Raw genomic sequence first — 27,328 nt, 5'->3', positions numbered from 1 at the left:
CAACTCTTCTCAGCTACATGACATTACTAACAGAGCTGAAAATGTGTTGCTGGTTAAATCACAGCAGGTCAGGCAGCATCCAAGGAACAGGAAATTCGACGTTTCGGGCATAAGCCCTTCATCAGGAAGTGATCTCCAGCATCTGCAGACCTCATTTTTTACCCATTACTAACAGAGCATCAACCTTCAGGACAACCTGAAGGCCATTCTCAGATCTACCCAGGGACCTGAACATCACCTCCCACAGGCAAACAGTTTGCTCAATGACCACTGCGTGGCTGTGCCTTCTCCGCTCACCACAGGAAGCCTTAGCCATGTCCTCAGAGAGGTGTCTTAGCACTGAGCAGACACTCCCTGACTCTGTTTGAGGAGTAAATATCAGTGGGAGATGTGACGGTGACAGTGTGAAGCTTTCATAGCAATGTGCAGGATGTCTCTCTGAGTCACAGCACCAGATTAAATCCCTAGACTTCAAACGTGAACTCTGCTTCTCTCCCCACAGATACTGCCACACCTGCTGAGTTTCTCCAGCAATTTCTGATTTTCAACATCTTCAGTACTTTGCTTTTATTTTCATAGGAGAAAGTGAGTTCTGCAGATGCTGGAGATCAGAGCTGAAAATTTGTTGCTGGAAAAGCGCAGCAGGTCAGGCAGCATCCGAGGAGCAGGAGACTCGACGTTTCGGATATGAGCCCTTCTTCTTCAGGAAATTTTGTTTCCTGAAGGGCTCCTGCCCGAAACGTTGATTCTCCTGTCCCTTGGATGCTGCCTGACCTGCTGCGCTTTTCCAGCAACACATTTTCAGCTTTTATTTTCATATCCTGGTTATATAAAATCCTTACAGTGTGCAAGCAGGCCATTCAGCCTATCGAGTCCACACTGACCCTCTGAAGAACATCAAACCCAGACCCACCCCTCTACCCTATCCCTGTAACCCTACATTTCCCATGCCCAATCCACCCTGACCTGCACACCTTTGGACTGTAGGGGGAAACCAGAGCACCCGGAGGAAACCCACGCAGACACGGGGAGAATGTGCAAACTCCTCAGAGACACCTTAGGGTGAATCATAGAACATAGAACAATACAGCACAGAACAGGCCCTTCGGCCCACCATGTTGTGCCCAGGTCCCTCAGACTGTGAGGTAGCAATGCTAACCACTGAGCTACCATGCCTTATAAACTACTCCCATGATGCACTGCTGATAGTAAGATGTTCACATTGAAAAAAACAAATTCTGTGAGCACTATACTCAATATAGTCCAGCTGAGCAGTGTCACTGTTTAAACACTGTCCAACCTGTCAGCTCATTGATCAGGGATTCTCCTCGGTGCTCTGACCAAGTTTCACTCATTCCAGGAAACCCGTGCACTGGCTGTTAAAACCTGCTCACAGATAGTTAAATATTGATACACAATATTCCCATTGGGGTCTCCCATATCCCACAACACACTCAAGAAATGTGAGACGTTGGTGGGATCATGTCAAGTTTCCAGCTGGCCAGCGGATGATCTCATCCTGAATACCCTCTGGTGTGTACAGATGTGGCAGGGAGTGAATTGAGGCAAAGAAGGAGGCGTTTCTGGGAGAGAGCTCAGAGAAGGAGAGAGGTGTCCTGGGGCTCTTCTTTTGTTCCTTGTCTAATGCTCCATGAGGTTGAGATGAAGGGGCTCGATATTGAGCGCTCACTATTTAGCACAAAACTGACAGGATATTATTGAGAAAAATTGATGCATAGACCCGACAGATAGCAAGATGCAATGCATGTGAGAAGATAACATCAGAGTGTGGTAACAGCATCGGAACACAGGCACATTTAAAGGGTGTTGATGAAAATAACTCATTTCCTGAATTAAAACATACAAAAACATAAAATTCAACAACTTCACAACATCAAATGGTTAATCAACAGTCAGACCTTCAACTCAGGGATTGCACAAGTTTTTTTTCTTTTTCTAAGAAATCAGAACTCTAGAATGCGACATGACTAGAATCTTCTTGTGTGTCAGTTAGAAGAGCTCCATTCCAATGTTCTGGTTGCAAGGCCCACTCCAGGACTTGAGTTCAGACACCTAAGCTTTCACTGCAGTGTGTTTCGAAGAGAGGATTGCACTGTCAGAGGGGCTGTCGGTTAGATTTGGTGAAACTGGCCCCTGAATGGAATCTCATTGCACTACATTGAAAAAGAGCAGAGGAGTCCTCCTCAGTGTCTTCGGTTAGTAACGATCTGTTAACCAACAGCCCCTCACATAACACATTCTCTGGTTATTGTCACATTGCCGCCTGTTAATGTTCACTCTGTGTAAACCAACTGCAGCATTTCCGACAGCAGTGACCACACGGCGACAAGTACTTCAAACCGTTGGGCGATCACGACAAATACTGGTAAAAGTAAGTCTTTGCCTTTCTGTCTGAACCATTTCTCCCTTGAACGCTCATCAATTCTGAACTTGACCCCCACACTGTTTCTGAAAATATATTCCACACCTCAACCCATAAAAACCCCAGAATCTCCGAAATCCCTGATTCTTATGGAATTAAATCTTCAATTTCTCTACTGGCTCATGAGTGATTGAAATAGCATTCTTCTATTGCTGCCAATTAGATTTTTAACATCACCATTCAATCTTCTCTTAAGACTATGGCAATGACAATAGACAATAGGTGCAGGAGTAGGCCATTCTGCCCTTCGAGCCAGCACCACCATTCATTATGATCATGGCTGATCATCCTCAATCAGTATCCTGTTCCTGCCTTATTCCCATAACCTTTGATTCCACTATCCTTAAGAGTTCTATCCAACTGTTTCTTGAAAGTATCCAGAGACTTAGCCTCCACTGCCTTCTGGGGCAGAGCATTCCACACAGCTACCACTCTCAAGGTGAAGAAGTTTCTCCTCAACTCTGTTCTAAATGGCCTACCCCTTATTTTTAAACTGTGTCCTCTGGTTCGGGACTCAGCCATCAGCGGAAACATGCTTCCTGCCTCCAGAGTGTCCAATCCTTTAATAATCTTATATGTCTCAATCAGATCCCCTCTCAGCCTTCTAAACTCAAGTGTATACAAGCCCAGTCGCTCCAATCTTTCAACATATGATAGTCTGGCCATTCCGGGAATTGACCTCATGAATCTACGTTGCACTATGCTGACACAGTGGTGAGGTACTGGTCTAGTGCTCCAGAACACCAGGCCAATATTCTAAGGGTCTTGTGATATAATGACAGTGTTCCTGATTCTGGTTCTGAAGGTTCAAGTCCCACCTACCCCAGAGGTATGTCTTAGAATATCTGGTTAGGTTAATAAAACATACACACAACCTGCCCTGCTCTTCTGAAAACTGCCCTAGTTTCTCTTGTCTATCCATTCATCCCTGAAGGGAGCCCTTCGTCTCAATCTCCCTGTGGCCTTGACATTCTAACAAATCTGTAAGGTGCAGCATCATTGTTGTACTCACTGTCCTGATGAATGTCACTGAGATTCATTTTCTTTACAGCTTTCTAAAATTGTGTTGCTAATTTTCACTATTTCAACCTGTAGCTCTCTGGGTTTGGTGGTTAATTTATACACTCGTCCTGAACACCCAAATATCTTACTCACACCAACTCTCCCTGGTGCTACTGTTTCATTATAATTTGAAACTTATCATCTCCCAATAAAACCTCAAAAGGCCCCATAAACAACCAGCCCCACCCCAAAAACTGCAGACACCCAGTGTGGGAAAACCTCTGCCAAAGGGTGGAATCAAAATTACAAACAATAATCAGAAAGGTAATGAAGTACCTCTAATGCAAGGGAAACATATTTACAAAGTCAGGAAATCATGCTTTCGGGTACAGACCACGCGGAAGGATGTACATAGGAATTAGGAGAAGCCTATCAGCCCCTTTAACCTTGCCTCCCCATTCAGTAAGACTCCAGCTGATCTGACTGTCAGCTCAAATCCATAATCCTATCTATATTTGCTCATCTTTCAGTCACTTGCTCGACAAAAGTTCAGCCTGTCCTACTGGTCCTCAGTCGACAATCAGTTTTTTTGAACTGTTTTCAACATTTTAACATCTTTCCTTAAATAATATGACCAATACAGCACACAGTACCCAAATGCTAGTGTCACTAGTGTTCTGCGCTACTGAAATATAACATCCCTACAGGTTATTCTGCTATACGCATGATTTGTCACTGCTATAACACCATAAGACCATAAAACATAGGAGTGGAAGTAAGGCCATTCGGCCCATCGAGTCCACTCTGCCATTCAATCATGGCTGATGGGCATTTCAACTCCACTTACCAGCATTCTCCCCGTAGCCCTTAATTCCTCGTGACATCAAGAATCTATCAATCTCTGCCTTGAAGACATTTAGCGTCCCGGCCTCCACTGCACTCTGCGGCAATGAATTCCACAGGCCCACCACTCTCTGGCTGAAGAAATGTCTCCACATTTCTGTTCTGAATTGACCCCCTCTAATTCTAAGGCTGTGTCCACGGGTCCTAGTCTCCTCGCCTAATGGAAACAATTTCCTAGCGTCCACCCTTTCCAAGCCATGTATTATCTTGTAAGTTTCTATTAAGTCTCCCCTTAATCTTCTAAACTCCAATGGATACAATCCCAGGATCCTCAGCCGTTCCTCGTATGTTAAACCAACCATTCCAGGGATCATCCGTGTGAATCTCCGCTGGACACGTTCCAGTGCCAGTATGTCCTTCCTGAGGTGTGGGGACCAAAACTGGACACAGTACTCCAAATGGGGCCTAACACGCCAAATTGTGGACATTGTTTGGATAACGTGAACCTTGCACTGAACGGGGAAGTGATTTTCTATAGCATGAGGTCACAGAGGAATACAATGTCATGGTATAGCAGAATGACCTGCACCTTTGTATTCAAACGCCCTCATGATAAATGAGAATGTTCTATTAGCTTTCCTGATTACTGCTTTATCGGCATATTTTTCCTCATCTTTAACCTTTTTCCAACCTCGGAGACTACTTCGCAACTTATTTTCTGGCCTCTGTGTCATTAGCAAATTTCATAACAACATTCTGCTTCTTCCTCTAAGATATTTATATAAATCATAAAATAATTGCGGTTACAACACCAATCTCTGTGGCTCACCACTTGTTATACCCTTTGCCAACCTGAAAATGACCCCTTTACACCTACACTCTGTTTCCTGTCAACCAGGCAATGCTTTAGCCAGGTCAATACGTTAGCTCCGACACCATTTATTTTATTAATGTGGCACTGGTTTCTCAGAATCACCTGGAATGAGTGCATTCAGTTCAGGCACCCCATCACAACAGGAAATGATAGTGTTTGAGTGGGTGCAGGGTTAACTGCAGCTTTACCAGAATCTGAGGTTATATCGATGTTGCTTCAATGCAGAAGAATTATGGCACGATCTCATTAAAGCATGAGGCCATTAAAGGATTTGATAGAGTAGAGAGAAAAGCGATTCCTTTCACTGAGGTGGGTTAGATAGTGTTGAGAGAGTGCAGAAGCCTGATATTCAGCCAAGTCATTCAGAGGAAGTATCAGGAAACATTTCACACCAAAGGGAAATGGAAATCTGGAGCCCTCTCCAGAAAGCTGCTGAAGCCAAGGTTTAACAGAAGATTACAAAATGGGGATTGGTGGATTCTTGCTATGCAAGAGCATTAATAACTTAGGAGCAGGCGCTGGCCATTCAGCCCTTCAAACCTGCTCCACCATTTAATATTATCATCGCTGATTGAACACATCAATGTCTTCTATGCATACAATTTAAATAACTCTTTACACTCTTTGTAATCAAATATCAACCAACCTCCACTTTCAACACACTCATTTCAACGGACTCAAAGCCTGAGCTTCCATAGACTGCTGGAATAGAGGGTTCCAAATGTTCATAAACTCCGAGTAAATCAAATTCTCATCTCAGACCAGCTCCTTATTTATAAATTGTGCCCCTGATTCTAGACTCCTCAACCAAGGCAAACATCCTACCTCCATTTACCTTCTCTCCCTCTGAAGTATTTTGTAGCTTCAATCAGATTTCTTCAAAGTTCTGGTGAATACAGGCCCAGTTTCCCTCAGTCTCTCTTCCTAAGACAGTCTCACCGTCCCAGGAACAATCTGGTGAACTTTCATTACACTCCCTCCATGACAATGATCTCTCTCATGGAAGGGGATCAAAACTGCACACAGTGCTGTGGTGCGGTTGAACCAAGTTCCCGTACAACTGAAGGAAGCCTTTACTACAGCTGGACTCCGATCCTCTTGTGATAAAGGATAACATTCCATCAACTTTCCTAGTAGCTGGCTGCAGCTAGACACTGGCCTTCAGTGACTTATTGACAATGTTACCTACGTCCCTCCAACATTTACACTTTCCAACCCCTCGCTGTTTAAGAAATACTCTACACATCGTTTTTTTCTACCAAGTGGATAACTCTCACTTTTCTACATTTTATCCCATCTGCCATTTTCTTGCCAGGTCTGTCCAAATTCTCCTGAAGTTGCTGTACATCTTCCTCACAACACACATTCACACTTCAGTTCGGATTATCCACAGATTTGGAAAATGGCAGATGGTCCCCACTACAACCTTTTTTTTTATATAAAACAACCTGCACAGAGATGTTATTTCACACTTCTAGAGCAGGTGGGAGTCCATAGGTAGGGATATTATCACTGCACCTCAAGAACCCTGTCTAGCCCCCACTGCAAAATACTGTGATCAGCTGGGGCCCAAATCCTGATCCCTGCTGTTTCCCACTACCTACAACCTGATCACCATTTTATTCCTACTCTTTGCCTCCTGTCTCCTATCCCCGTGCTTTAAGTTTGGTAACCAAACTCCTGTGGGGACCTTACCGAAAGCCTTCTGAAAATTCAGACACTAATCCATCAACTCCCCTTGTCAAACACAGATTCCTATTTGTAAATCCATGCCCACTATGGCCAATCAGATCATTTTTGTCCAACTGTCCAACGATCACAGCCTTTATAATACAGCCTCTACAACGTTCCCGATTTTCAGTCTCAGGTTAACAGGACCGCAGTTCATCTTTTCTCTCTCACTTCCTTCTTAAATATACAGGTGACATTAACCACCTCCCAATCGACAGGAATCAGCTCAGAATCTATGGAATTTTGGAAGGTGAGCACTAATGCGTTGACTATTTCTACAGCCACCTCCTTCATCAGGTCCTGGAAATGTATCAACATTCAGCCCCGTTAATTTCTCCAGCACAAACTAATGTCTTTCAACTCCTCATTCTCCCTGGTCACTCGGATCTTTGATTTGAGACTTTTTTTGTTTGTATTTTCCTCAGTGAAAACAAACACAAGTTAATCATTTAGTTTCACTTCCATTTCTCTATTCTACTATAAATGCTCCTGATTCCTGTGACGAACCCACGTTCACCTTCTGTACCTGCAGAAGCTTTCACAGTCGCTGCGAGTTGTTTTGCGAGAGTGCACATTCATATTCTATTCTCTCTTTCCTTATCAGTTTCTTGACTGTATTGCTGTATTCAAAAAAATTCCTAATCCTCAGATTTCTTACTTTTTCAAGCCACTTTATAAGCCTTTTTGTTTTAATTTTATACAACCCTTAACAGCCTTTGGCAGGCAGTGCTTGACACTTTTTTTTGAGCTTTTGCACCTTATAGGAATGTCTCGTTGCTGTAGGGTATGGGATAGTTCTCTGCCATCACATACACATACCTTTTCATGGGCTTTCCCACCCCACCTCAGCTAATTTGTGTCTTCATAATTTCCCTTGTACAAATTTTACACACTTCAGATTGAACCCCCCCTGACTTTCAAACATAATGTAAAATTCATGTTGTGGTCACATCGCCATACCTTCGTTTACAAGATAATCAATGAGCCATTCTTCATTACATAACACTAACTCTAAGATAACCCGTCCTCTAGATAGCTGCTCTTAAAGTAAAGCCCCAACACAGTCCAGAAACCCATCCTTCACAGTTTGAGTGTTCAGGTAGTTTATCCAGTCTTTAAGCAGATTGACATCACCTGTTGCTAATGCTACTAACATTTCTCATCTCCTAATAAATACCATGCCCCTCACTACTATCATTATTTAGGAGCCTAAAAATAACTTGAACCAATGTCTGCCATCCCTTAGTTCCACCAAAACAGACTCCAGATATTGTTCTTCCAATCAGAGGTCCTCCCTCTTAATGCACTCATCCCACCTCATAACAAAAGCACAACTCCACCGCTCTGTTATCGAAGCACTTGATGCTCAGTTTTGTTTCGCTTGCCTTGGGATCTCTCAAACAGCAGTTCTTCTCCCAATCATCAACACTGCATCTTTCCAATCTGGGTTGTCCCTCAGGGTCCACCCCTCTGACAAGCCAGTGAGAACTAATCTCACCGTGAAGAGATCAGCCCTAGTCTTGCTGCAGTGGAACCTATCCCAGAAGTGATCCTGATTCCACAGAAATTATCTGCTCCCTCCTACCTCGATTCACCAGCCTCATCTTCAATTGGTCAGTACTCCTGTTCTAAGTTCATGAGTACGTAGCACTGGGAGTAATCCTGAGATGAAATCTTAAGGTTCTGTTTTTTTTTAATTTCCATCCTAACTCCCTGAAATTTGCTTTCAGGATCCCATCTGTCTTCCTATTTGTCACTGGCACCAAAGTAGACCATGACATTTGGCTGATATGTCTCCCCTTAAGGGTTATGGAAAGGATTAAGGGTTATGGAAAGGATGAAGGGTTATGGAAAGGATGAAGGGTTATGGAAGCAAGAAAAGGAATAAGCTCTGTCCAGGCCAGTAGAGTCTAACAGCAGTTCACCAAAGGGCAGATCAAGTATAGAAAGGAAAAGCTCATGGTGTATAAGAAAACAAAGGGCCATGGATCCAGGATCAGTGAGCCAACAGGAAACCGAATCAGCATAAACAAATGCCTTTCAGGTTTGAAACAGTGAAGAGCCCACTGGGCTCAGTGCCTGGGACTCTATTTCCAATCTATATCGCTCACTCGGATATCGGAACTGGAGTTACCACTGCTAAATAATGAGAAAAGTATGTTGTGCCGTGGATATAAAGAGGCTATAAAAGGATGTAGATACATTAAGTGTGTGTGTAAAACTTTGACAGATAAAGCATAAACATGGGAAAATGCGAACATGCCTATTTTGACAAGATCAATAAAAAAAGTGAGAGAGAGAAAGCCTGAGGGGCTAAGGTATCCAAATCTCTCTGGACATAAATGACAAAAGGTGAATTTCCAGGGTCAGTGAGTGACTAGGAAGATAAATCATCACAGAATCCCTAACTTTTGACCTTCTCTTGTAACAATGTTAGCTCTCCATTCCAATTCAGTTTCAGGTCAATGGTAACCACTTACCCTCAATGTTCATGATGGGACTTTAGGGGGTAATGCTGTTGAATGCCAAGACCTGATAGTTATATATGACCCCTCCCCCACCCCATTGGAGATGGTCATTCACTGGCACTGGTGGTACATTAATGTTACTTGCCACTTTTTATGTTCCATGCCACGTCTGACCCCTCAAATACTGAAACAGTCCATGACCACGAGCTGCATGATCTGGACAACATCCAGAATTGGGTGGATGCGTGGTACAAATGATACCAGCCAGGTCATGAAACAAAAGGAATCTAACCATATCACATGACATGCAGCAGCATCGCCAGCAGATCCCCACCATCAACATCCTGGGAGCCACCACTGACTGGACATGGACCAGCCATGTAAATACAGTGGCTACAACAGCAGATTCGAGGCCAGAAATCCTGTAACCAGTAACCCTTCCTCTGGACTCCCCAAAGCCTGTCCACGATCTACACATGACACAAGTCAGGAGTGTATTGGAATACTCCCCACTTGCATGTCAACGCAGCTCCAACGATACAGGTCTGATATTATTCAGGACAAAGCAGTCAGCCTGACTGATACCGATCTACCGCCTTCAATATTCACTCCCTTCTCTGTGGCAGAAATGGGTACCTTACACAAGATAGACTGTAGTAACTTATCCAGGCTGCTTTCAATCAGCATTTACCAAACTCCTGTCCACTGCCATCTAGCAGGACAAGGGCAGCAGGTACATGGAACACCACCCTTCTGAGTCACTCACCATCCTGACTTTGAAATATAACACCATTCCTTCTCTCGCTGCGTCTAAATCCTTGAACTCCCTCCCTAAGGGCATTATGGGTGTCCCTACGCCACAAGGGACTGCAGTGATTCAGGAAGGCAGCTCACCACTTTTTGCAGAGAAATTAGGAATGGGTCATTAATCTGGCAATTACACCTCATCTCATAAGCAAATAAACAAAAGGAATATTTGGTGATTCTTGAGGTGGGATATAGAAATAGGGATGTTTTCCGACAGCTGGACAGGGCACTGGTGGCATCACAGAATCATAGAGATTTATGGCACAAAAACAGTTTAACTTGTGCAGGCCAATCAGATATTCTACATTAATCCAGTCCCATTTCCCAGCACCCGGCCCATGTCCCTCCAAACCATTCCGATTCATATACCCATCCAAATGCCTCTTAAATGTTGCAATTGTACCAGCCTCCACCACTTCCTCTGGCAGCTCATTCCATACACATACCACCCTCTGCGTGAAACAGTTGCCCCTTAGGTCCCTTTTATATCTTTTCCCTCTCACCCTAAACCTATGCCCTCTAGGTCTGGACCGAGCTCAGGGAAAAGACCTTATCTATTTACCCTATCCATGCCCCTCATGATTTTATAAACCTCTATACGGTCACCCCTCAGCCTCTGATGCTCCAGGGAAAACAGCTCCAGCCTACTCAGCCTCTCCCTGTAGCTCAATTCCTCCAACCCTGGCAACATCCTTGTAAATCTTTTCTGAACCCTTTCAAGTTTCACAACATCTTTCCAATAGGAAGGAGACCAGAATTGCACGCAATATTCCAACAGTGGCTTAACCAATGTTCTGTATAGTCGCAACATGTCCTCCCAAGTCCTGTACTCAATACTCTGACCAATAAAGACAAGAGTACTAAACACCTTCTTTACTATCCCATCTGTGTACAGTTTGATTTCCATGTTTTTAAAAATGACATAATTGTGTTAGAAGCTGTTCAGACGAGTTTCACTCGACTGTTACTGGGATGAAACGAAAATAGAAGCTGTTAGAAAAACTGAACAGGTCCTGGCAGCATCTGTGGAGTTTAATTTTCCAGGTTCAGTCCATCTTCTGAACTGATTACAGTTAGGAAAAGGTCTGTAAATACACTGAAGATGGGAGTGGAGTGTGAAGGATAGGTGAAGATGGAACTACAAGTGGACAAATGAATGGCTAACAGTCAGCCTGGGAGAATAAACAGCTGCTAATGGGGACTGTAAGGAACTGATGGTGGGTTGTGTGTGGTAGCAGTCAAGATTAGAGTGGTGCTGGAAAAGCACAGCAGGTCAGGCAGCATCCGAGGAGCAGGAAAGTCAACGTTTCGGGCAAAAGCCCTTCATCCTGATGATTTTCCTGGATGAAGGAAAATTTTCTACTTCAATTTTCCTGCTCCTCGGATGCTGCCTGACCTGCTGTGCTTTTCCAGCACCATTTGAATTTGACTCTGAGCTCCAGCGTCTGCAGTACCCATTTCTGCCTGTGTGTGGCAGCAGCCCTGTGATGACAAGGCCTGGTATGTGTCAAGTTCAGGACAGAGGGAAGATGCTCAGGCCCTAAAATTATTGAGCTCAATATTGAGTCTGGACGCTTACACCACCCCAGAGTGGAAAATGAGATGCTCATGCTCATGTACATACTTTTCCCAGCTGTCATCAGCTCCGAAGAAGGGTTGCTGGACCCAAAACATGAACTCTGTTTCTCTCTCCATAGATGCTGCCTGACCTGCTGAGTTTTTCCAGCAATTTATGATTTTGTTTCAGATTTTGAGCATCCACATTTCTTTGATAAAGAGTCATCCAGACTCAAAATGTTTGCTTACTCTCTCTCCATAATCGCTGCCTGACCTGCTGTGATCTCCAGAATTTGTTGTTTTCGTCTGCAGTTCTTTTTGTCTTACTGGGAATGAGATCATTATCCATTAGGAAAGGCTGCATTCAGAATGAGAGATGATTTTATTGAAATCTGCAAGACCCTGAGGGGGTCTCGACAGGACGGATGCTTCCCCTTGCGGGTGTGACTATAATTAGGGGACACCTCGTTTAAAAGATGGTTGACCCCTCATGAATATGGAGATTGGAAAAAATCCCTGTCTCCAAGGGTCAGGACCTTCACTGCACATTGGAGGGGATTGGATCATGGCTGAGGAAGATATAATCTTGATGGAGAATGGTGTCGAAGATCATTGGGGTTAGGCAGAAGAGTGCAGTTGAAGCACAATGAGACCAGCCCTGATCGTACAGAATGGTGGAGCAGGCTGAATGGCCTCCTCCTGTCCTTAGTTCCCATGTTTGTATGAATTGCTCCTGTTCCTACACATTCTCTTTCCAATCAAGGACTGTCAGTAAATTAGTAAAACTCCATATTTGGAGAGTACGGGTGACCAAGCAGCATTTACGCAGAAAGATAGAGACAAGACAAACAATTCTGATGAAAAGTTGTCACCCTGAAACATTAACTTTGTCTCTCTCACCACAGTGGCTGCAAGACTTGCTCAGTATTTCCTCTGTGGCCAGCACCCAAAACACGTTGCCCTGGTTGCTACATTCTCTTGGTGACACAAGTGCAAAAGGAGTTGTACAACTTCTCACCTTGGACTTGGAAACACGAACAAACAGCAGCCTGCTCTCTCCCACGTCACCATGACTCACCCTGCACTGGAGGGTACAGGCTGACACCAATCATTCACTTGCTACAACTCCATGACCCACAGGCAGATAATGCCATGGGGACGACTAATTAATAGAATCATTTCTAAAAGATGAAATACAAAAACATCTAGAAACTCGATGCAGATTTCAACATGTTTCAACTTACCGGTAACAGAAAGGTTGGATGGGGATAATACATTAAATGTAATATATTTGTATTTTCAAAAGGCTTTCAGTCAGGAATCACACATTGTTACTAAGGGTAGAAAATGTGAAGTGAGTAACTGTTGAAAGTAATTAATCAGACAGACAAATAATAGGAAGTGGAGTTGTATGTGGATCATTCTTTCTCAGTATTTACAGGAACTCAATGGGCTTAAGGGAACAGAAGCAAGTTTGAGAGACATGGAATTGAGGACAGAAAGGCAACAACTGTCATTGTCAGAATAAAAAGATCCAAATGTACTTCATGTTATAAAGGAAAGGCTTGTGACACCGGTGAGATGACATTAGACCTGTTGGCTTAAAGCTCAGTTTATTGGAGTTTATATTAAGAGGAGTTTCTTGGAGGAGGAAAGCAGGGCTGAGAGTATTCCAGATCTATGAGAGTTCCTCCTCCTCCTCCTCTGGGAGTTTTTCGCTTTCTCACCTTTATCTTACTAAATTCCTTGTTGTGACCCTGGGGAATTCCATGTGTTAATTCCTGTGGTTTCTTCCAGAAGTCAGTCAGAAAAACCAACAGCAGTTCCTTCTTAATAAAATGGTTTTCTTACAAACTTTTTTTTTTAAAATTGGATTTATTTTATGAATGTCTGAACTGTATAAACAAAGAAACAAAACCAGTTTCTGGACCAAAAGGTGCAAAAAAAAATGTTTCAAATGATGGATGGGCTGTGACAGTTAAATCTGTCAGAGAGACCCTTTCCCCCTACAGAGCCCCATCATCAGAACCACACGTCACGTGACTCTGGAACCCACGTCAAGATGCCCAATTCACTAGACCCGGAAAATCCTGGTCCAAAGGCTCCTGATGAGAGTCTCTCCTGACGAGAGTCTCTCCTGACCAGAAAGACTCTTCCCCCATGACCAACCGATCCACAGGCGAGTGAGTGGGTCAGATTATGTTCAACTTCCTGTCAGGAACGCCTGAAATCGTAGCAGCAGCAGCACCACCTGGGGGCAGATTTTCACAGCCTGGGATAAGGAGCAGGGTTCAGATACAGCAGGGGTAAGGGGTCATAGTACAGAACTTAATCTCTTCACCCATTCCTCACCCCCCACCCCAATTATTAATCAATCAATCAATATCTCTCCTGTTGAGCTACAGAATATTGCTGAATTTGAGGGGTCATGGAATCACATCCCATTATTGCTGCCCAGTGAGAGGCTACATCAGTGAGTTACCATTCAAACTGCCTGCCCCCACCTTCATTACCCTGTGCAAATGGACAAGCGACCAGTGCTCAGTGCAGCCGGACCCAGAGACAAGAGCAGGGCTACATGAGCAACTTTATAACCACAGGCCCCTGGTATCTCCCCAAAGCTGACAGGGCAAGAGAATTCTCATATCTGATTGAAAAAAAATATTTATAATTCAGACCCAAGGGGATAGAAATGTGATTTAATCAAACATTTCTCAGGAGACAGAGGGAACAGGAGCAGGAGCAAATTTACATAATTTTTTGAAAAAACATATTTCTGTCCAAAGTTACTCCAACTCAAAGCCAAGGAGAGTGACTCTAGTTGGAGGTGAAACAGCCTCATCTGACCAGTGATGGGAGGTAATACTCATTAATCTGAAAACCCCAGTGCTCCAGGGGCAGCGAAACCTCAGGCCCGGGACCACAGAGTGACAGCTACCCAGCACTCTGAGGGTGAGTGCGGAGGGTTAATACTCCTCACATGAATGATACACTTGGAATTAGTGTCACATCCTCAACTCTCACCTGACGTTTGGGGGGGGGGGGGGGGGGGGGGGGGGGGGCCCTGTATCACCTACATCTTGGTAAAAGTGGTTAACTATCGAGTGATCTGAGGGAGCCTGGAGATTAACCCTCAAGTATTGGTGAGCCAACAATTCTTCAGTGAAGAGGAGATCTGCCACTGGCCAGATCATTGCAGCTGATGACCCACCTCTATGTTATGTAAACGCTCATGGTTGGAACTCAATGTCTGAACAGTATGGATTGTTGTGGCTCCAAATACCCATTAGGGGGAGATGTCTGTGCAGGAGAATAACCAAAACCCCATGCCTTCCAGCTCCAAACTTCTCAGGGCTTCTGGCCAGTTTCTGACCTCAATATCTCAGATCACGGCCTGATAAGCACTGCCCTCAGGTTCTCGGCTGGGTTGTGTGAATGGCCAGCATAGTGTACTATCAGCTTAGAGATAAACCCGAGTAATCAGAGGGCTATGTGCATCAAAACAAAAGTCTCAATCCCCTCCCCCGACACCCACAGTCAAATGAGCTCAGAGCTGCATTCCAACCCCACACAGGGACGGGGGAAAATGGGGGTTAGGCATGTGATCAATCCCAAACAGCCCTATAACCACCTACCCCCGCCCCCAATCCCATTAAATCCTCATTGATGCTTCTATGAAGCAGTCCCATCACACTGTGAGCACAGTTTCCTCATGAAAACCACAAAATGACAGACCCATGGGGCGATGGGGGTGGGCCACCAGACATCTCAGAAATGTGCTGCTGGGGAACTTTCAAACAGTCACCTTCTGGTTGGGAAGAGGGTCTGCTTCTGGAAATTTGCCTGTCACAGTTTTCTCGCGAAAACACAGAGTTACAGGAACCGTAAAAACAAATCACAGACCAAGGCAGAATATATACAGCAATAATAAAAATCCCTTTGCACAACGACAGGTGAGGAAACCAAATGTGTGTGTGAGAGTGAGAGAGAGGAAGAGAGAGAGAGAGAGAGAGAAAGAAAGAGAGAGAGAGAGAGAGAGATGTGGAGAGAGGGAGATTGAGATTAAAAATAAAGTAAATTGAAAACACAAATGTCTGGAAGTCTTTCTCCGAGCTCATTCTGTTAAAAAATATTTTTTGACTTCTCCCCACCCCACCCCACCCCATCTTGGTATAAACTCTTTGTTTCCTCAGTTTCTGGCCTCATTTTGTTTTGTAATAAAATTACTTTAATTCCGTCTCCTACCCACACTCATCACTGTGGCTTCTCAACTTGCATAAATCCTAATTGTACGAAAAGGGGAGAAGCTAGAACGGTAAGTTGGCAGTGTTTCCCAATCCGGGGACGAAGCTGATGGGTGTATCTAACGACATGCTCCTCTGTCTCAGTTGCTGGGGGGACACGAGGCTTTGGTGAGGGACAGCTACCTGTGGGGGCAGCATGTGTCCCATCTGTCCGTACATCTCCCCCGACATTGAGAGGCTCCTCTGCTTGGCCTGAAGCACCAGGTTCTGTTGCTGCGGTGACATGAGAACATGGTGGAGACTGTTCCCCATCACACTGTGCTGGGACGGTAGGCCTGTCCTTCCCATTATCGGCCCCGGTACCTGCCCCGGGTGGAAAATGTGCATGCTTAGACCTCGCTGCTGCTGCTGCTGCTGTCCCTGGAGGGTAGCTCTGCTCGGAGGAGCTGGCTCCAACATCATACTCTGAAGGTTCATGAGGTGAGGGTTGGAAGACGGAGCTTTCGACGCTTGAGAGTCGCCCTTGGGGAAATACTGCAGTGTGCTGCTTGGCCTCTCAGAGGGAATGATGCGCGAGAGATTGAACTCGGGGATACCGCTGGCTGAAGGTCGGATGACATCCTGAAGCTCTGGGTCGTTGAGGACTGAGGCCACGCCAGAGAGTTGGTAACTATCACCTGCAGACCTGCTCGGAGCGTTCTTCACCATCAGGTGGGGAGGAGGGGGCTGCTGCTGCTGGGGCTGCTGAGGGGCCCCTGATCCGGCAGAGACCCCGTGCAATGGGACACCCTCTTCCTGAGGCATGACCATGCCCGGGGGGTACACCTGATGCATCCCAGAGCCCGGGGACTGCAGGGCATTGTGGGACTGGTGCTGCATGCGCTGGAGGACCATGGCGTTCTGAGGTAGCGTCTGGGGGCCAGTGGCGGGCAAGGGGCCGCAGGGTTGGCCAAGGGAGTCCTGGGGAGGGTGCACCATCACCGGGCTCTGTACGCCCAGTCCACCGGCATGTCCTTCGTGCATCGGGACGCTGTGCCCCATCAGGCTGGGGGATGGCATCATGGGAGTCGCAGGTTCGTGAGAGAGTGGGTGGCTCACCATGCTCATTGCCAGGGGGCTGCTTGAAGATCCTGATCCAGGACCACTCTGCGACACCAGGTGCATCTGGGGATTCTGGCTCCCACTCAGTCCTGGGGAACAAACGGAAAAGCAGTGAGTGAGGCTTAAACACACCGAGAAACAGCACTAACAATACCTGACTGATGTCACATCTACGCCAGGCATTTCACTAAAAAAACCAAATGTGAGTGACTTCAGGACAACGTGGCAGCAATGATTTAGTCAAGGAGGCGGTGAAGAGGCTGAGAGCTACTTGCAGGAGGACAAAGTGTCTCGTCCTCTCGGGACAGTGCAGGGTCCCTCCAGAGACTGGGGCTCAGGAACTGCCTCTTGATCACAACAAATCATCTCCCCTTTATCACGGTGTGGGATGTTGGCATGAACAGAATGGTTACTGCACTTCCAGCACCTCAATACACAGAAGTCTAGACCATAAGAGGCGGGAGTTAAAGGAGGCCCCGTGGTGGTGGAAGATGCTACATAAATGCAATCCTCCTCTCAGCCGCAAGTGGACTTACCGGGGATGTTTGCTGATGGAATCATTGCCATGGAGCGCTCAGGAATCAGCTCATCATCGGAGGTAGCGATGGTTTTGATGGCGTCATGATAGAGTGGAGTGGAGCTGGGCATGGCGTACTTGGACATCTGCGACATCATGAGGGAGAGTGGGTTCTGGGAGGGTGTTGATTCAGGTGAATTATAAGGCAGACCAGACCCAGGACCAGGACCAGGACCTGGACCAGAACGAGGGGCGGAGGCCAGAGGACCTGCAGGTGGGGCAGAAGACAACACAGTGACCAGGAGCACTTCAGTGGGCAATCTCACCCACCCCCACACATGCCCCCCCCCTCAACACCCACAAACGCTCCCAGCACAAACTTCCCCCTCCCCCACCCTCCCTCCATAGTCAGTTGGACCCCAGTTGGGGACAGTATTAAGACATTTACTGGGAAGAAGCTCCCTCTGCTGGATGCAGCCATAAACTACCAGCAGAACCTCTGAGCTCAGAGACCTGTCCCCGTTGATTGAGGTGGTGACGAGGTGTGTAGACAAGGGGAGTGCAGTTGACATAGTCTACATGGACTTCAGTAAAGTTTTTGAGAAGGTGTCACATGGTAAACTGGTTAAGAAGCTAAGAGTCCGTGGGATCCAGGGCAATTTGGCAATTGAATAGAAAAGTGTGTTAAAGTGAGGACTGCAGATGCTGGAGATCAGAGTCAAGAGTGTGTGGTGCTGGAAAAGCACAGCAGGTCAGGCAGCATCCGAGGAGCAGGAGAGTTGACGTTTTGGGCAAAAGCCCTTCATCAGGAACGATGAAGCCTTGATGAAAGGCTTTTGCCCGAAACGCCAAGTTTCCTGCTTCTCAGATGCTGCCTGACCTGCTGTGCTTTTCCAGCACCACACACTGAACAGAAAATTGACCAAGTGGCTGGAGTCAGAGGTTGATGGTCAATGGGTGCTTTTGTCACTAGAAGCCTATGTCCAAGTGCGTGTCATAACATTTAGTGCTGGGTCCTTTGTTGTGTCCATTGATGATCTAGATATGACTGTGGGAGGTACGATCATTACGTTCACATACGACATGACGTTTGGCTAAGGAGGAAAGTTTGGGCTACAGGGTGATGAAGACGGGCTGGTCAGTTGGGCTGAACAGTGGCAGTTGGAGTTTACTCCTGAAATGATTTAATTTAATGAAAAGTGTGAGATGATGCATTGTGGCTGGACTATCAAGGAAAGGGAATACAGCTTGAACAGTAGGATCCTCAGGAGTACAGGGGGAGTTTGGCGTCCTCAGGTAATTCAAGCCAACAGGACAGGTAGGTAATGTGGTTAAAGTTGCTTATGGGTTACTTGCCTTTATTAGTTCAGGCATAGTAGATAAAGTGTAAAAGAAACATGAGTGAAAGGGCACAGATTTAAAATCTGTGGATGGAGCAAGGATGGTGTGTGGAATAACGTTTTCTCCCAGTGAGTATTTAGGATGTGGAAGGCACTGCCTGGAAATATTGGGGAGGCAGGTTCAAGTGAGGCATTCAAGAGGTGGCATTGGATGGTTATTTCGGATAGTAATGGTGTGCAGGGAGCTGGAGAAAAGGCTGGAGGATTGTGTGAAGTTCTGGTCACCACACTTCAGGAGTGACGTTATTGCAGCGGGGAGTGTGTTGGAGCAATCCCGCAGTGGAGAGCAGAGTGGCTGGGGCTGTCTCCCTGCAAGCAGAGAATCTGACTGAGGTGTACAAAGCTAGACAGGGCAGAGAGGGAGAATGCTTCCCTCCATGGAAGCGCTCAATAACCAACCGGCTCTGATTTCACACAAGGAACAAGGGGTAGAGTGAGGATGGGGGGGGGGGTAGAAATTCACCACAAAGGTTGTGGGTATCTGGAACTTGTTGTCTAAAAGGGTGCAGAATCCTCGAAGGAGTCTAAGAACTATTTAGATACGCACTTAATATGGCTCATACTCTTGTCTGTCATGGCAACTGCTGGGAAATGGAATTACAATGGACGTGCAGTTGATTTCAAGTGTGGGTATGATGGGCTGAAGGGCCTTTCTTGTGCTATAAAAGTTCTGAGTCTAATAAATGTCTATCCATAAGTATGCCCACACCCTCCTCCCCCACCACACACAGGCACCCCAGCACAGAGACACTCCCATATACACACAGCCAGAAGCACAAATCACACTTACAAATGCATGCACACACGCTCAGATTAAATAGGGGTGGTGTGGAGAATGGGCTCTGGGTGGGAGCCAACGACCCGACAGGCTGACTATATGGAGGGTCAGCTGTTGCTATAACCGGGAGGGGGTACCTGCATTCAGGCAACATGGCACCCACTGCTCCCAGGGGGCAAGTGAGGTCAATATAGATCAATATAGACAGTGTGTAACCACCAGCAGGAGAAGGGAATTGTGGGAAGGGCAGATGAGGCACGCTGCCAGGAGGGTCTGGTGAAGGATAGGGGGAAAATCCTCTGAAGAAATGGAAGGAAGACACTATTCAGCCAAAATCCTACTAAATGGAGGAGCAGGTTTGAGGTGCTGAATGGCCACACGTTGCTTCTATAAACACAGCATCAAGCGAGTGGGGACAGGGAGCATGTTCCAATCACACCGGGGGGAGGGGGTCATTTCACAAATGTATAAAATAACAAAAGGCTAACTAAGAGCTAAAAGATTAACTCAGTTTTTCTCTCTGTGGGTGCTGTCAGGCCTGCTGAGTTTCTCCAGCACTCTGTGTTCTTGGTTCAGATTCCGCACAGAGACTGGGTTTGGGTTTTGTACAAAGTCTCTGCTGTCGCGGATGCCGATCTTTCACACATTAACGGAGGGATCCACTCCCTTTCCCATTCTTACCTTGCTCCACGTTTCCCATTGGAGCCGCAGAGTTCACAGCCATGGCCTGCTTCCCCTGGCTGATGACCGGGCTTGGGAGGGTGGTCTTCGGAGACGAACTCCATCCCGGAGAGGTGACAGACATTGACGGTGATTTGAGCCGGTTAGGGGAGCTGGCTGGGGAGCGGACTGGAAGTGAGGAGCTCATGACCTGGGGGGACTTGATGGGAGCCGAGGAGTTGGTGGAGTTTAAGTTGGCCAATTGAGACGGTGTCTGTGGAGATTTGAGATTGGCCGATGGAGAACTGACCAGAGGAGAGTGAACCTGGCTCATGGTCGGGGATTTAAGGTGCCCCATACCCGGAGAGTTCATCTGACTGATGTTGATGGTGAGGTCAGAGGGCCTGCGGCCTAGTCCCCTCTGGGCCCCTGGAAGCAACGTGCCCACGTTACCATGGTTACTTGATTGATTGGAAGTTGGAGCCATCTGCATATGGCTCAGTCTAGCTGTACCACTCATGCTAGTAATAGGCAAAGGGCCTTGCTCAGGACTGAACATCTCCCCGGGAGTCCCCAGGTTATTGACTTCTTGAGACATACTGGAAAACTGTCCTTGACCGCCTGGAAAACCCTGTTGTCCGTGATTTGGGAATTGAGACTGTGGTGCCATTTTCTGAGGGTCGCCCAACATCATGTTGCCATTGGGTGCTCTCACTCTTGCCATTTCTTCTGGGGTCAAAACCTGATGTGACATCATTTCCTGTGCCCTCATTTTCTGTGACATCATCATCTGTTGCTGGGGGGTCATCTGGACATTGAGATTCATGTTCATGTTCATGTTGACATTCATGTTCATATTGACGTTTCCAGATCCCATGGAGGAGTCCATATTGCGCATGGGGCCTGCCTGCCCCAAGGGAGGGCTCAACATGCCCCTTGACCCAACAAAGTCCAAACCCATTGGGTTCCCACTGACATTATCTCCAGGTAATTGGCCAGGGAACATTCCAGGCTCCATCTGTCTCTGGGCCTGCATCATTCTCTCCATCTCGAGCCCCTGGGATATTCCAGCCATGCTGTTCGTGTTGTTCAGACTGAGCGGGCGCTGCATTCCCATTGATCTCTTTTCCATTAAATGCTGCCTCAACAGCTCCTCCCTGGCCCTTGGGTTCATGAACCTCTCGGGATCTCCTTGGCCGGGGTGAAAGGGCATACCCCCCTGTGGGAAGTTCCCTGCCCCCGCCATCGGAGAGATGTCATCCGGCCAGGGCATTCCAGGCCGTACCTGTCTCTGAATCGGATTCATGGCTCCCAAAGCCTCCACTGGCATATTGTGCATTCCTCCATATCCGCTCACCCTCTGCATCTGATTGGCGGGAAAGCGGGGGCCCGAGAAAGGGGCAGTCCCACGGGGCTGCAGCGAATCAGAGCCCTCCATGGGGCTGGTGAAGCGAGCTCCCATTGTCGATGGCCACTGCTCTCCAGCCTTGCTGTGATAGGGAGGTGGGGGTCCTCGAACCATCACACCCCCAATGGGCCTCTGCATCATTATCTCTTGCATAGTCCTTTGCTGAACCACAGCTTGCTCTTGTTTCCTCCTCTTCTCTTCATAAAAATCCTCCTGCAGCTTCCTCCAGGCTATCTGCTCTGGAGTCAAGTTCTCTTGGTTATTCGGATTCATCATGTTGACCTGTTGCCCCATTGGGTCACGTTGCATTATCTCTGGATGATGCATGGGGTCGTGCTCCATATTCTGACCTTCGACCCCAGTCAGAGACTGGGTCTGGGAGATCATGGATTGTAAAGGTTCCTCTGGCTTTTTCATGACCTGCTGTCCATCCCCTTGTCCGTTGGGACCACAGTTACCTTTCATAGGAAACTCACTCTCGCTGCTACGTAACAACAGCCTTTCAATGTCCCTCAGAGTCTGTAAGGAACGTTCCCTGTGTTCCAGCTGCTCTTTGGACAACCCCTCGGTGTTGGGGTTAAGGTTCATGATCAGCGATCCATTCCCATTTGGATTGCCGGCCTCTCCAGTTCCTCCATTGGCTGGATCTCCGACTGGAACCCCGGCCATAGGGTTACTGGCTGGGTTACTGGTGTTGGGATGACTGTTCCCCAGTTGGGTTCCAGCCCCACTATTGCTCTCCATCGACTTGGGTCCAATGTCTGAGTGTAGGGGGTCCACCCCAGCTGCCCCCTCCTGAGGCAGTGAGCTCGGGGGTTGGAGGCTTTGCTGTGGAGTTGGAGGCGTGTTGAGTGACAGCTGCTCTTGAAGTCCAGGTCCTTTCTGAGGTGTAACAGAGGGCTGTTAGCGGGTGATAGAGAGAAAGAGAGAGAGAGGGAAAGAAATTAATCACCAATAATTCTGGCATAGTTTCTCCAGCCATCCCAAGCACACGCCATCCTTGTCACACCCGGACACTGGTTAACATATTCCACCTGTAACCCATACAGTGGCACTGAAACTCACTATCATTCTCCATCACAACATCTCCTGAAATTTCTCACGCACAGGGAGGGGTCGAGGATGAAATGATGAGCTCATTACACCCGTGTGCTTTAACCCTCTGACATCTGCAAGTGATTTTCACCCATTTTAAGAGATTCCAATCATTGAATGGATTTGTTAATTATTTAAATCACTGTTCTATCACCATGCAATGTTGACTTAATTAATCATCTGCTTTTATCATAAAGAACCATTATTTTAACAGTTGCGTCTGAACCGACTTGGTGAGCAGGAGCTTTGAGCACACAAAGGTGTAGAGTCATACACATGGAAACAGACCCCAAGGACCAACCAGTCCATGCCAACCATAGTCATCTTATAGATCTGAGAGTTTCTCACTATGCTGAAGGCTGCAAAGACGGGGAATGCCCGAGAGCACCTGTCCCTGCCTCAGCTGATTCACCAGCAGTGAGGGTCCTGATAGCTCGCAGCAATGAATCAAGAACTTGCCTGACTCCACACAAATCAACTGTCATCAACTCCCACCCTCAGAAAGCCACCCTCAAACCCCTCCATTCCTGCTCAAACCCTCTCCACAATCACTACCACATTTTCTGCAGCAACTAAGATGAGAGGCCACCTGAGTGTCCAGCTAAACACATTCCTGTCAGTCCAGCTGAACCAGACCATCCTTATCACTACATCCTCACACCACGGACAGTGAGATGGGGAGATTTAAAACTTTGAAGTGTATTTTTGTTGGATAATGAAATTCAAGAGCACAGTGTGAAGGAGGGATGTAATCATAGAATCCCTACGTATGGAAGCAGGCCATTTGGTTTATTAAGTCCACACCACCCTCTGAACAGTATCCCACGCAGACCTACCCCATATCCTACCCCTGACTAATGCGCCTAACCTACACATCGCTGAACATGGGTGGCACGGTGGCACAGTGGTTAGCACTGCTACCTCACAGCGCCTGAGACCCAGGTTCAATTCCCGACTCAGGTGACTGACTGTGTGGAGTTTGCAAGTTCTCCCCGTGTCTGCGTGGGTTTCCTCCGGGTGCTCTGGTCCAAAGATGTGCGGGTCAGGTGAATTGGCCATGCTAAATTGCCCGTAGTGTTAGGTAAGGGGTAAATGTAGGGGTATGGGTGGGTTGCGCTTCGGAGGGTCGGTGTGGACTTGTTGGGCCGAAGGGCCTGTTTCCACACTGTAAGTAATCTAATCTAATCTAATCAACACCTAACCTGTACACCTGCACCCGGAAGAAACCCACACAGACACTGGTGCAAACTCCAGTTGCCCGAGGCTGGAATTGAACCTGGGACCCTGGCGCTGTGAGGCAGCAGTGCTAACCACTGAGCCACCACACTGCCCTGCTGGGTAATGGAGATGAGGAACCAATCAGCTCTGATCTCGTGAAATGTACGAGGAGCTGGATTGTCTCCTGCGGTCAGCTTTGTTTGGTGAAGTTGTTTGGGATGTGGTTCGAGGTGCTGGGCAGTCACTCACCTTCTGATCATACACTTGCTCGAGTTTAGCCCGGGGTACATTGTGAGTGTGGTAGGAGACGATGGAATCCACACGGCCCTGTGCCACAGCCTCAGCAGCTCTGTCGGCAAACACAGAACACAATCCAAACACAAACTCTGAGAAAACCCACACCTCCCCCCATCCCCACACCATCCCAAGTACACCCTAAAACTGTCTCCCCAATCTGCAGCTCCTCACTCCAACTCACACAGACCCCAAAGTTCCAGGTGCTGGAGTCCAGGATCAAACTCACTGACGTCCTTCAGTACTGGGAGTCAGACAGTGGGTGTAGGGCACAGATGGCACTGGTGGCACCTAGATCTGGGAACAAGTTTCCCAACCTCCTCCAAGCCCTTTACACCAGTTCTATACCACCCCCCCCCCTCTTCCTTTGCTCGTCTCTTCACCATTCTGCTTGATCCTATCCCAAAGTTTCCCTTCAGGGCTTCAGCAAATGTTGAATCTCTGGCAGGAACAATGGGTTAATGCTGCTGCTTGTATTGCACACAAGTCTTTTCCCACTGCCCCGTCACCTCCTGCTTACACTATCCCTCCATTCCTTCACTTTCATGTGTTTATCAACACCATTCCCCTGGTGACTCCATATCAGAGCAGGTTGCACACTCACCTCTTCATAACAAAGATTTTTCTGATTCGTGATGAGATTTCATAGTGTCTGGGAGAACACCACCCCCCCCAGCCTCCCCCCACCACAATACAAGACCTGCTACATGTCTTAACTTTCTCTGGAGCTCTCTCCTCACAGAACGGTGACACTGCTGAGTGGTAGCAGCATCAGCTGTTTGCACTCACATGTTGGCCAGGTTAGTGGTGAAGACGTACACAAACTGAGAGGACGGTTTGCTGGGATTCCTCGGAATGTTCGTGTCTGATCGCAGGCAAGGTCCCCCCACTGGGTTGTGGGTGATACTGACAGGAGCACTGTCTGGGACGGCCGGCAGGGGGTTCGAACCAGGAGATGGCTGAACAGTCCCCGAGAGCACGGATTCTACTACATTACAATCTGGAGAGAGAGAGAAAAAACAAACACAACTCCCATTAAAGAGATGCTCAGCTCAGGTTCACAAACTCAGGTATCATCCACAGGACAGAGGGGAAAACAGGAAAGGAGCGAGGGAGCAGGAAAGGGAGGAGGCCAATAAGGTGGCATCAGTGAACAAGGGAGGGGACGAATGAGAGGGGGAGAAAATAGAGTCATCGAGACATACAGCATGGAAACAGACCCTTCTGCCCAACTCGTCCATGCTGACCAGATATCCTAATCTGATCTAGTCCCATTTGCCAGCACTTGGCCCGTATCCCTCCAAACCCTTCCTATTCACATACCCATCCAGATGCCTTTTAAATGCTATAATTGCCAGCCTCCACCACATCCTCTGGCATCTCATTCCACACATGCACCACCCTCTGGGTGAAAAAGTTGGCCCTTAGGTCTCTTTTACATCTTTCCCGTCGCACCCTACACCTACGCTGATTAATATTTGAAATTCGAATGAGAAACTGAGGAACATGAATTAAAAAGCTATTTCGATAAAGAACCAGAGAGATATTGATGAATGAGAGAGAGGGGCGAGTGACTGAGGCAGCAAGGATCTGAGGAACAAGAGTGATGGAGGATGAGAGGGGCGAATGAATGAACGAGAGAGAGAGAGAGAGAGAGAGAGAGAGAGAGCAAGTCTCAGACACTGCAGCTGATGGCCACTAGATGGAGGCAGATGCTAGTAAATGGGAGTCTGTTGCTGTGGGACAGAGCTCAGGGTTCAATCCCTGAGACAGGATCAACCGAAAATCAAAAATTAACAATGCGGACATAGAAAATGTAGACATACATTGTGAAGATCGTATTTAAAATGTGATCCAGAGGGAGGGGGACACACAAAGGCCTGAGGCTGGGGTTTAACAGGAAATTACCAAACTCTCACTGTTAGATCTTTCTTGTTCACCAAGTGATTTAATTAAATATGGAATAGGCCTGAGGGGCTGAATGGCCTCCTCCTTATCCAAATAGATAGGAAATGTAAAAATGAGAAGATCAAGATTTGTGACTTGTTAGCTTGAACAACAGTTAAAAGGGACTGGATAGCACGAGACATTTGGTGAAAGCTGGCCTTTCAGCCTCACTCACTGTGCGCAGTCACTGCAGCTTTATCCTCATCGTCACTGTCAGGACCTGAGTACCACTCATCCCCACTGTACGGCTGCTTCCGCTCCAGCACACAGCGCCTCTTGGTGCGGGGGGGTCCGTCCACTGTCGGGCAAATACAAACAGCAACCATCAATTCCCAGCTGGAGAATATCACCCCCTGGTCCACAGTGTCACCGTCATCTCACACACAGACATAGGAAGAGAAACACACACAGACACACTCATAGACACAGGCAGAGACATGCTCACAGACACTGAAACACTGACAGATACAGACACACACACACACTGATAGGCGGAGACACACACAGACACAAACATCCTCACTCAGGCACAGACAGACATACACTCACAGAGAGACACACATCAATCGATTCAATGTCAGAAGCTGTGGGCTATCAGATCAAGGTTCAAACCCATCTTTAACGAAGTGCCCACAAACCACATCCCTCTCAGTAACGAACAGGATCTTGTGGATTACCCAATGGATCAAGCAACAGAGCTACAGGAGACTCTGTCAGTCTGTAGGACAGAGGACTGAGGGCCAGTGTCTAGGGCAACATCATGGCCTGAGCATTTGAAGCTGTGGACAGCTGGAAGGTAGGTCACTCGGCTAACAGCAGGCACTGATCTCTGAGCAGAGGAAGATCCCAGTGGAATGAAACTAGACAAAGACTGTGGGGTTTAGTCAAATCTATCAGGACCTCAATCTGCTCTCCCACAGACTATCCTCTGCATCAAGATC

General features: G+C 47.2%; 1 protein-coding gene across 3 annotated transcripts in view; it reads right to left on the bottom strand.

The window, feature by feature from the left end:
- Window positions 1-15,930: 15,930 nt before the first annotated feature.
- Window positions 15,931-27,328, bottom strand: part of bcl9l (bcl9 like) — a 107,796-nt gene continuing 96,398 nt past the window's right edge. For 2 of the 3 annotated variants that reach the window (XM_060847095.1, XM_060847098.1), the window contains 6 exons: window positions 26,563-26,685; window positions 25,230-25,440; window positions 24,396-24,495; window positions 20,447-22,733; window positions 17,607-17,855; window positions 15,931-17,159 (listed from right to left, as the gene is read on the bottom strand). In XM_060847095.1, coding sequence (XP_060703078.1) covers window positions 16,033-17,159; window positions 17,607-17,855; window positions 20,447-22,733; window positions 24,396-24,495; window positions 25,230-25,440; window positions 26,563-26,685 — 4,097 coding nt within the window. In that variant the 3' untranslated portion in view covers window positions 15,931-16,032. The remainder of the gene's footprint in view (window positions 17,160-17,606; window positions 17,856-20,446; window positions 22,734-24,395; window positions 24,496-25,229; window positions 25,441-26,562; window positions 26,686-27,328) is intronic. The other variant, XM_060847096.1, reaches the window with a different exon arrangement.

Source organism: Hemiscyllium ocellatum, chromosome 29 (genome assembly GCF_020745735.1).
Source record: "Hemiscyllium ocellatum isolate sHemOce1 chromosome 29, sHemOce1.pat.X.cur, whole genome shotgun sequence".
Classification (NCBI taxonomy): Eukaryota; Metazoa; Chordata; class Chondrichthyes; order Orectolobiformes; family Hemiscylliidae; genus Hemiscyllium; species Hemiscyllium ocellatum.
The sequence above is the reverse complement of the archived record's forward strand: the minus strand, read 5'-3'. Positions and strand labels throughout refer to the sequence as shown.